Source organism: Manis pentadactyla, chromosome 2 (genome assembly GCF_030020395.1).
Source record: "Manis pentadactyla isolate mManPen7 chromosome 2, mManPen7.hap1, whole genome shotgun sequence".
In the NCBI taxonomy this organism is placed as follows: Eukaryota; Metazoa; Chordata; class Mammalia; order Pholidota; family Manidae; genus Manis; species Manis pentadactyla.
In genome coordinates, this window is record NC_080020.1 from 157817763 (window position 1) to 157829928 (window position 12166).

Here is a 12166-nt window from a genome sequence, read left to right on the forward strand (position 1 = left end):
ACCCTTGCCTCTTTAGCAGCCCTCTGACTGTTGAGAGATCCCTTAAAGCACCTGCTTTTCTTTTGTCCCAGGGCAGCTGGTTGTGGGAATCTGTTCGCGTCTTAGTCTCAGACTTTGCTTTTCAGCTGCTCTTACTCCAGAGCACCATGCAGTGTGGGTCTGTGCTCCTCAGGTAGATTTCTGGGGCTGGGTATTCAGCAGTCCTGTGCTTGCACTCACTCCCCACTCTGATTCTTTTCCTCCTGCTGGTAAGCTGGGGTGGAGGGGGTGCCTGGGTCCTGCCAGGTCGTGGCTTTGTACTTTACCCTTTTCCATGAGATGTTGACTTCTCCCAGATGTAGACTGGCTGATGTACTGTTACTTGAGGTCACTCTTTTAGGAATAGCTGTATTTGCTGTATTTTCAAAATATATGTAGCTTTGGGAGGAGATTTCTGCCACACTACTCATGCCACCATCTTTTCTCTCTTCTGATTTTATTTTTATGCTATCTCAGCATTGTTTTGCTAGTTCAGTGATTAATATAACTAGGTTGATGAAACTTATCAACTTCATTCTGAGTGAGAGGAAGCCTGCCCCTAACATGTGTGAGACCCAGGCAAGCATTAATTTACCCCAATAGTTCTAAAGATTTAAAGGTTATAACCAAGCTAATGAATTATTAAATATGTTTTTGTCTTTTGTCTTGATACATATGTTTTCATAATGACTTAAAAGGGAAGATTCAAATTTAGGATTTGTTGAATTTAGAATTCATACACTCATAGATTCCTACCCCAGCCTCCTCCCCCATCCCTTTTTCTGTTTGGCACCACAAAGAGGTCTCATGTGTGTGCCTGTGGGTTTCCTGCATGCATGCCCAAGGTGCTAGCTCTTATACTCCTTCTTCTAGATACTGCTCCTTGGCCCATGGGTCTGCATGTGTGTAGCATAGTCCATCCTTAGAACAAGTGGCCCATTCAGGCCTTGAAATTGGGTTGGAGGTATTTGGGCAAGAAATTCCAGAGTTCTAAGTGACTGGAGTGTCATTTAGAAGGAGGAGTGTATGGGTACATTGTCTTATTTCCGTGGACTTCTTGCCCAGTGGTGAGGGGTGTGGCCTGAGGAGGGCCAGTCTGGAACTCAGGGCTGAGCCCTCTTTTGCCAGTATCTAAACATAGTACTTACCGAGAGAAGTGTGAAAGGATGGTTCATCAAAGATCAGTCTAGTCAGTGAATGGTTTCTCAGTGCTTACTACGTGACTTACTCTATATGATAAACTATCTGCAAGGTGTCGGGCATATGATGCTGAATAAGTAAGGTATGGTCCTTGCTCGCTGGTAAGGCAAGACAAGCATGTAAACGAATTGTAGTGTGATGTATGTGCTGTATCCTGTAATTGAGTTTTGATACAGTGTTGCCACAAAGTGATCTGATGAGTTATATGGAGGAAAGGCTTTTTGGAGGAAGGAGCATTTGAACTAGAACATAAAAGTTAAAATTAAGTAGGAGCGATTGGGTGAATAAGAGTCAGAAGTAGGAGGAAGGACATTTTAAGCAAAGAGAATAGCATGAAAAGTGGCATTAAAGATGTAGACAACAGTGGTGTAATTAAAGAACTCTAGGTTATTTGGTATGGCCAAAGCAGAGATTTATTTTTCTTGCTCATGGGAAATGAGTTTGAGGAGGTGGGGATTGGGAGATTGTCCTTAAATATCATGTTAAGAAGATTGGAATTTTTTTCTGTAGAGATGTGTATTAGTTCAGGTTCTCTCCAAAGAAGCAGAACAAACGAGGTGTGTGTGTGTGTGTGTGTGTGTGTGTGTGTGTGTTTATGTTTGTGTGTAGAGAGAAATAGATGTATTTTAAGGAACTGGCTCATGAGATTATGGAAGTTTGACTAGTCCAAAATTTAATGGGGGTAAGCTGGCAGGATAGAGTCAGTGAAGAATTGCATTGAATTCCAAGGCAATTTGCTAGAAAGAGGTCAGTGTTTGTTCCACTAAGGTCTTCAAATGATTGGATGAGGCCCACTCACATTATGGAGGGTAGTCTGCTTTAAAACGTCCATTGACTTAAATGTTAATCTTATCCCCAAAATGCCTTCACAGAACCTCCAGAAATTATTCAGTATCTGGGTGCTGTGGTCCAGCCAAACTGACACATAAAATTAACCATCACAGCTAGTGTTCCTTAAACTGGGTCCAGAGATATTCTTGGGGATCTCGGAGTATTTTAGGAATTTTAATTTTTGTGTTTTCATTTTAGTAATTTAAATCATTTTTCAAGAAGTAGTAGTAACAAAATTATTTCACATGGGTAAAAAAAAAAATTCTTTCACATGGGTAATTTACAGTTGAAAAAAAATTTTTTTTAATAGACTAAGTTAAGACTAGTTTTTCGAACCACTTTCTCACTAGGTCCATGGATGCTTAGAGGTTTCTATGAGCAGATCTGCAGAATTCTTGATAATTTTTTTCTAAAAAGTGTCATTACCTTACTCCAGCTTGAAATAGGGTAATACAGGCTATCAAAATCATAAAAGGAATCAAAATACTTAAAGAGTTTCCTGAAAAACTGAGATATGCCACAGTATTAGATTTTTGAATACAGAATAATGCTAATATAAAAGTCACAATTACCAGTCTTCTTTCCCCACTACTACATTTTTAATTATAACACTGTTAAAATTGGCTATTTATTTATATTAGTACATAATTATTCAGTTGGAGGGCCCTAAAACAGTTTATTTCTCTTGGGCCATTTGTAGACCATGCTGCAAATTTCCTTAACTTGTCTCTTAATAATTATTTACCTCCCTTTGTGTCTGTGGGCCTTTCCTCTAACTTGGTTTTCAGTTCATCACATCTTTTTCAATACTACACTTGTTCATATATGTGGCTGTTTTCTTTTCTATTTTACTTTTTATTATATTTCTTCTTTTATTTTTGTCCTTTGTAGTGCTTTTTAAATAGGCGTCTATTATTTTGTCTGCAATTGGTGGTCTTATAATGAAGTTAGCTTGTAATCCTTTGAAGTACTTTAAAAAAAAATTATTTTGGTATCATTAATGTACAATTACATGAGCAACATTATGGTTACTAGACTCCCCCCATTATCAAGTCCCCACCACATACCCCATTACAGTCACTGTCCATCAGTGTAATAAGATGCTATAGAATCCGTACTTGTCTTCTTTGTGTTATACTGCCTTCCTTTGAAGTATTTTTATGATACACTGAAAAGGGCAAATTAAACCAATATCGTGGTGATATTATTCTGCTCTCAATAGAATTCACATTCTTAGAGTTATCCTCTATGGAGACTTTTTGCTTTAATATTAGAGAAACTGCTGATGAAAAAGGGTTTTCTTACTGAATTTTGGAACTTCCTACTTGAGGTAAGTTTCTCTGTACATTTCAGTTCATTAATTAAAAGGTATTGTATTTTGGAAAAATACTTAAGGCTTTTCCTCATCTTGGAGGGCCTTATTTCTTCTCAGAAATAACAATGCTAGCTGTTACTGATAATTAATCAAGTGAGCTATATAAATTACTCTAGGAGGATTTATATACTTCAAATTAAGAATTCTTACTCTACTGAATTGATAGTATGGGAGTGAAAGCCCTGCTAGTTATGTCTGACATTGATCAAGGAAAGCACTTGACTACACATCAGCTCAGTTTGAGATTTGTTGAGTCTCTAAGACTGACTAGATCTGGAGCAGATACTACCCCAGAATGCTCATTAAATTAAAACAAATCTGTGTGACCCTATCGTAAGGTTTAAGGACACTGGGTAAAGGTCCCATCACAGGTAAGTGATGCCCATTGGTGCTGGAAACATATTCATTTAAGTTACTGGCCATGTGGTTGGACCACCATATAAATGAAGATTTTGTTACTTTATGAAGTCACTGATTGCATAATATTAGGTCCTCAGGTCTCCATACCAAAACAGGAATTGATTTCCTTTATTCAGTTCTCAAAGTGAGGTCAACAGACTTTGAACAAAATAATGTTTAATAGCACATTGTAGAGGCAGCTTTAAGAATTCAGATGTCCTTTATTAAGACAAGCATTAAGGAGATGTACAAAGTTGTAAAAGAATGTCATTCCCCATTCAATTTTTTTGTTTTAGGAAAAAATATTTAACATAAAAATAATCTTTAGGTTAACATATGAGTTTGTTCTTAGTGGATTAATCAATTATTTTTTAATCCTTAATTTTAATTTTTTATATAGTAAATATAGGTAGATATAACTCACATAAACAAAAGCTTTTTAGAGTCCTCAGTAATTTAAGAATGAAAAAGGGTGCTCACACCAAAAAGTTAGAAAACTGCTAGTCTAATATTTGAAGGAGTCAAATATTGAAGGCTGGCTCATTCTAAGAAGTAAAGCGTAGATCTCCAGTCATTTTGTCCAGTTCAGATAAAACCAAAGTTAAGGGTATGTATTAGGTTTGATTTTTATTTTGTTTGTGTCCATTTGCAATTTTTAAATCAGAGCATTGGTTCTTTTGATTTAATACTTCTTTTTTAAACCACTTATTTCCCTGATTATACTCAAGACTGAGATGCCTTCTTACTTGGATAACCTTAAATGGTGATAATTATTTTTTATAAAGCACTTATCCTAGTATATGCACATTTGAAGTTAGATATGCAAGTCAGTTATTTGAAATGTTTCATCATGACATGGAAATATTATAAAATATACCCCAAATTAAAAAGAAAACCCTGTATATACCTACTTGTCAGTTAGAGTGGCATGATCAAAAACGAGTCCATGTTGTGAAGCACCAGCACTAAACAGATGGCCCAGGAAGGTACATAACAGGTGTGCAGTCTGGGCAGAAGAACGAAGCCATTAAAGCTATCAGTTTTCTTTTTTTTTTGTAGATACTGATCTATGAATAAATAAAGACATAATCCTTGGTTATACAAGGACCAAATTTAGAATATTAGTGTTGCAGAACTGCTAACTTTTCCTTTATTTCTTACCCTAATTTAAAAATTAGCTATATACAGTGATAGATAACACTACTGTTTATTGTAATTAATGCATCTGGTCATAAGTAGATCATTTATAAATGTGAAATTTCTGGAGGCCCTCTTTTATTGTCATGTTGTATTTAGCTTCTGGCAGGACGGTTTTGAGCTGTATTGCTCTAGGCTATTTGCCTCTAAATAAAGCATTTTTCTCTTTTCATTGTGTGAAAGGGAATGGTCAAACTGAGATAATGTTGGCTTGGAAATAGCTGTATATGATTAAGGTACTTGTTCACATGTCACATGTGTATAATTCCATAGGTTTTCTTTAATTTTAGACAAACAGGTCTTTCCAAAGATAAGATTTTTAAAAAGTATGCCTTCTAAAAGAGTTTAATCAAAACTTTATTAACTATGATTCTGTCTATTCTGAATTAATCTTTGGTTAGCATTTTAATTATTAAATGTGAAGGAAAGAGAATATTGAGAATACTTGAGAGACTACAGTTTCCTTTTAGAGAATTTTAGACTCCTACTATACCCAGTTTGTTTAAATTACTAATACTGTGACTTCTATTATATAAAGAAACAAACCTTAAAATACATGCAGGCATAGAGTTTTTTCTGTTTTCACACAGAGTGCATGCTTTCTACAAGAGAAAATTTTTATACTGTTTTGTTTATGCATAGTCTCTCACACTTGTCTTATTGAATCTGTATCATTGAATCCTACAAATATGTAGCCTCATTAAATGTGTTTCAGTTAAATAATAGTCAGATACAATTACTTAAAACTCCCTAGAAATAAAAAAAATGGACAGGCTTCATGAAACATAATTTTTTTGTGGGTATTTTTTCTCTCTTTAAAAAAAGTTTACATGGTTAGAAGGATTAGTTAGTACCAAAAGGTTTGTAATGAAAAACAGCAGTCGCCTGCCCTAAGTTACTCACATCTCAGTTCTGTAAAGTAAAACCTTTGAATTTTTTTTTAAATTTCTTCTATCATTTAGCCCATATATAGTGATAATATGTCTGCCCTAGTATATGTTGATTTATCCCTTTTAGACATCATCTGTTTTCTTTCTGGATAATGGTAAATGGGATGTTATCTTTTTATGCCCTATCTTCTTCCCCTGTCCTTCTAATGTAGTTATTCCAAGTTTAGTTAAATCAGTAATCACTGTATACTACACTGTATAGTTATATAGTATAACTATAATGTTCTTTGCAGTGCCAGATAGTGTACCATTATCACATTTTTCTTTTTTAAAAAAAATACTCTTTTTCTGAAGTTACTTTTTTTCTTTATTTCCATAATTTTCAGTAAATCCATCTTTGAATATTCAACTATTTTTCATGGAAGTGGAGATAGTACTTTTGGGGCAGTTTCACCAAAGGGTGATCCTTCTCCCATAAAGAGATCACATTCTTGGAGGGAAAGGGCTTGTTTTCCATATTCCTAACATATGTTAGTATGACCATAACTCAGAGTAGACAAGAGTCAAGTGAGAAATCCAGCCCTTATAACTGGAAGTTTATTGCTCATGCCCAGAGTGCTTAGTAGTTATCCTGGTCTCCAAGTCCAGAAAGTTTATAGATAAACTGTGATGTGATATCCTCTGATTTTAAAGAAGTAGGAATTTTATATTTCTGTTTGCACACTCTAAATAGGTATAATGTAGATTAGGAACTGAAACTGAGGCTGTGAGAACCTAGGTATCTGCCTGTTCTACCAAAGAACTCCACTATTACATTGGATTTCCTAATGAGTCAGCCAGTTTATAAAAATCCCCTTAAATCCCATGTGATCATAGCAGAGATTTATAAACACAAAGCACCAGTTTTATAAAAGGATGTAGAAAACTTTCATTCCCCTATCTTTAAGACCCCTGTTGAATATGAGGTTACTTTTAGTTGTTAAAATACTTTTCTGTGAATTTTTCAAAATACTTTCTCTAGCTTCTCTAAATTGCATTTTTCACTTTTTCCTAGATTACTAAAATAATTTCATCTGGTGTCTTAATATTTAAAAACGAAACAGTTCCTTTTTTAATATTCAGAATTGTCTTAATTGTTTCAAGCAGTCTTTCTCAAAGAATGAAAATGAAAAAACATAAAATTTACAAGTATTTTTTTTACAAAACAATCTTAAAAGATCAAGCAAACCATAGTTCTAAATTCTTAAGACTCGCCAATTCTTAGAAAAACTTCATTCAAAGAAAGAGACTATGGGCCTTTCTGGCAACTGAGTAAGTTTTGAAATATAAGGAGGAGTGTTAGACATAAATGTAACAAAAAACTTTGGAAATTTATTGTTTAAAAATCTAAAGAACACAGGAGGTAATAACCTGTCAAGGAGAAAGATAATATGTACATTACTTGTTAAGGTGGGAGTTTTTAAAAGTGGGAATGAAATCACACATATTTATTAGAATATCATACATCCATCCCAAAGTAAAAATCCAAATTATTTATTGTCATTGAATAATGGCTTGCATGTAAATTTATATAGTTTTTATAGTTTATACACATGTTCAGTAGTAATACTGAAATATTTCTTAAGTATTTGTTTTCAGAATTGAATACCTAGATTTATAATAAAAACTACTGTAATAAACAAGGGGTAGGGAGCAGGAAGTTAATTTTCATTAGTTTGATTACTTATTGTGAAGACAGAATTAGGGATATGCTCCAAAAATATAGTAAAAACAATGATTTGTTGTGCACATGGATTTTATAGATAAAACACTGCTGAAACTTTTTTCTGTCTCTTTTCTTTGTTTTCCTGAATCATCCTTTAAGGGAAAAGCTGAGAAAGAGAATGGAAAAAAGTGGTAAAAGCCTATATAAGTTACTACTTTGGACTTTAATTTTCTGATTTATAGTGAAACTAGACAATCTCTAAAGTATTTTTTAGGTTTAAATGTTACCAACATATGAATAGGAGACAGTTGTGGATGAGAGGTATATAAGGGGATTCAAATATAGAGCAAGGAAAATAGAAACAGAGATGGAAGAAGACTAGAGAGGAAAAGATTTACTGAGGGCTTAGGATTGCAGATGAAATTTACATAACTATCTAATATTTTTGTTACTGTAGTTGTTCCTACTCTCTTCTCCCAAATACAGATGTACTTTTCTCCACAATGATAGCTTGACTAAACTAAGCTTTTATACATTAATATAGCCGCAGTAAGTACTCAATAAACATTTGTTTAATTTACTGACTTATACCAGAGTTAATTATATAAAACAAGTTTCCTTCAGCTCTCTTTTGAGTTTTTAACCATGACTTCGTGACCATGCTGCTGTTTGTCTGTCTGCCATCACACATGATCTGACATCTGTGATGTAGTTTCCTTGTCTTTGTAAGTGACTAATTCAGATTCACGCTTTTACCTTGTTGACCCACTTTTATAGTTATACTCTCTTTTGCCTTGGGCTATTTATTATTTCCCTTGCACTAAGCATAAATCTGTCATGGGTCAGATTTAGCTTGCCATCTTCCTACTATTCTCCCTTATTTGGTAGATCTCAAATTGTATTTAGGACTCTGTTTTCAGCTGATTTTGGAGACACACACATTGATAGGAAGTATCTGTTCCGGGCTGCCAAGTGAGTTACTAGCTTGGAGAATGTCATCTCATAACTCTTACTAGAAAGCAACAATTTAAAAAATACTATGCTTAGTCTCAGATCACTTATTCTTATCTATTCAAACAACATTTGTATTAGATTATATGCCAATTTTATAGAGATAAAAATGTGAATATGATATGGTCTCTGCTCTCAAGAAGCTTAGTCTAGTGATAACATGACAGGCATAATGGCAGTTATGAGAAAACCTGTGGTAGAATTATATACCAAAAAAAGGGAGTAGTTGTTATACTGTGGGGTGGAGCTGATGGAGTAAATAGTCTAGGATTACGAGGATGATTCAGTACTAGAAGATGTGACATTAATTCACTACATTAACATGTCAAAGGAGAAGAATCAGGTGGACATAGATGTAGGAAAAATTGGATAAAATTCAGCACCTATACAGATAATTGAATAGGAATTGGAGGGAACTTAACTTGAAGGAGAGTGTCCATTAGGAAATTATAGTATTAGTGGAGAAACATTAGTGGAGAAATATCCCATTAAATTTAAGAACAAGATAGGGTAGCTCCTATCTCCATTATTATTTGTTAATACAATAAGTAGAGAAATAGAAATGACATGTAAGATTGGAAAGGAGGAACTAAACTGATATTTGATGATGATAAGATTTTTTTACCTGGAAAACCTAGAACAATGAACTAAGTAAACTAAATTTTGAAAGGTGGTTAATCAGAAGTGCAATACACGGAAACTACTGTTTTCCTGTGATACACTGGCAATGATAAAGTAGACAATGAAATAGAAAACATCCATTTCACAAAAACCCAACTTAAAAAAATTTTTTATTTAAATGTGCAACACTTTTGTGGGGGAAATTTTTACATTTTATTAATGCAAATGTCAGTCTTTATCAAATGAATAGTAATGAAATCCTACTAAATCTCAATGGTGTTTTTCATAGAACCTTATAAATGTCCTAAAATTCATAGAAAAGAGTGATGTATAGGACCAGTCAGGACAAGTTAGAAAACTAAAACATAAAAGAGGAGCTTGCACTAAAAGAATTAAGACAATAATAAAGCTATGGTAATATTAAAAAGGTTTTAATGACACAGGAATAAACATATGGGTTTATGGGACAGAATAGACTCCAAAAGTAGACCCACACTTACATAATGGGCACCTATCAGTGGGAAATGATAAGCTCCTTAGTAATTGTTGGGATAATTGATGATCAGTATGGGAAGACTATAAATTATATTCAGGGGACCTCAAGGAATATCAAAGGACAACCTATTAAAGTTTAGCAAGATTTCTAAAGATAAGAGTGATACACAAAAATTGATAGCATTCATATATAAATAATAGCCTATTAACAGATATAATTTGAAAATACTACATTCACTCTAACAGCAAATACTAGAAGGCATTTAAGTATCTAATAAAAGACCATCATAAAGAATATTATAAAGTGGTTTTGAAAAAAAGCCCAGTGATGGATATGGCCGCAAAAGCAAAATTCATCAAATGAGATTGCATCCAACTGAAAACTTCACCACCACGAAGGAAATAATCTACAAAACGAAAAGATAACCTATGGTAGTTATCAAAGTAATTATAGTAATATATTATGATCAGTTGAATACTATTGGTACCCATGAATGCATACAGATATAAATAAATTAAAGATCAAATATTGACATAGTTTCAAAGTTTGTTCCCACAAAATACTTAATACAAAAGAAAAAGAGTAACTTTCTTAGAGAAAACTGGCAGATACCAGTTTAATCAAGTGAAAAGGGAATGTCAACAAAAATGGGACAAATCAAAATCATGTACCACCTCTTAGGATGCATTAAGAACACAAGATCTCTTATCTGTTTTTCTTGTCAATGATCTATAACCTGAACTTGAGTCAGACACAGACTAATCTGACAAATTCAATTGAAGAATGTTCTATGAAATAACTGGCTTGTAACCTTTTATGGGGGGGTATCATTAATGTACAATTACATGAGCAACATTATGGTAACTAGACTCCCCCCATTATCAAGTCCCCACCACATACCCCATTACAGTCACTGTCCATCAGCATAGTAAGATGCTATAGAATCACCATTTGTCTTCTCTGTGTTGTACTGCCTTCCCCGTGCTCCCCCTCCCCCACATTATGTGTGCTACATTATGTGGAGAGAAAATGAGAATGAAGGGTAACATCTTACTTAATGTTTCAGATTTGTTTTGTAGGTCTTAGAAATATCAGGTACATTTATATTAATTAGAAGCACAGAATACATGTCAAAGTAATCATTTGTCCTTTTTTGGATACTCTATTAATACAGCTGAATGCACAAATTTTAAAAATGTATTATATGATTATTTTTTGTCATCTATAGGCTGATAGGTCTATGTCAATATAATTGTAGCTTAAAGCATTTAAAATTTTTTCTCAATTTCTTTAATTTCTTGTTTTAGTAATCCTAAATTGGAGAGTCAGAGAGTCAATAAAAAAGTCAACAATGATGCCTCACTTAGAATTCATAATCTATCCATTTTGGTGAGACAGATAAAATTTTATTACCAGGTAAGTGGTCCCTTTTTTCATCTGTTAATTTCATAACTGCTTCATATTCATATTTTTGTGATATTTAGTATCAATCACCTAATATATATTAAATTCTTATTATATGCTAGATCTGGTCTTTTTGCTGGAGAGAGCAGGAATAATATAGTTTATTTCTTATGCAATATAAAAAATGCAAGCAAGCACTTCATAATTATCTAATTTCACAAATAATTGATAAATTTTTAAAACCAGTTCCCAGTTTCCTGACTATTCACATAGTGTAACACTTTGTAGCTTACTTGAATTTGCCTTTGAAAAATGTACTTTCTGTCATCCTTTTTAAAACTTAAGTTGGTTGCATATTTCAGAGTTTAAATATGAGCGTTTGTAAGGCTATCATATGCCTCTTAGAATTGCTATAGCTGCATCACACACATTTTGATATGTTATATTTTTTAAAGTGCTTATGCATTTTCTAATTTTTGTTATGATTTCTTATTTTACTTAATGTTATTTGGAAATATGCTTTTAGATTCCAAACATTTGGTATTTTTCAAGCAGTCTTTTTTGGTTTTTATTTTTGTCAAAGAATATAGTTTGTATGGTACTGATTTTTTGATATTTGTTAATAATTATTTGCCCTGACCTAGTATTTTTCAGTTTTTCATTATTGTTTGACATACGCTTGAGAAAGATGTGTACTCACCAATTGTTTGTGAGTCAGAGCAAGCTTGTTTGTTAAATATATTATTCAGTCTTTTGCAGCCTGACTAATTTTGTCCCTTGATCTATTACTTAGTGAGAAAGATGACTTGAAATCTCCCATTTTGATAACAGTTTTGTCAAATTTTCATTTATACATTATAAAGCTATGTTATTGGGTACATGAATTTAAAATTATTTAATTATTCTGCACAATTATACATTTATCAGTAATTGTTTCTACATATTTTTCTTTCTACTGGTTTAAACATTTTCAAAGAATATAGTTTGTATGGTACTGATTTTCTCTTCTCTGTTTTTAG

General features: G+C 33.2%; 1 protein-coding gene across 1 annotated transcript in view; it reads left to right on the forward strand.

The window, feature by feature from the left end:
- The window catches only part of LOC118922368 (girdin-like), a 107271-nt gene that overhangs the window by 15355 nt on the left and 79750 nt on the right, over positions 1-12166 (forward strand). The window contains 1 exon segment of the mRNA XM_057497006.1: positions 11051-11159. Within this exon segment, the coding sequence (XP_057352989.1) occupies positions 11051-11159 (109 nt within the window).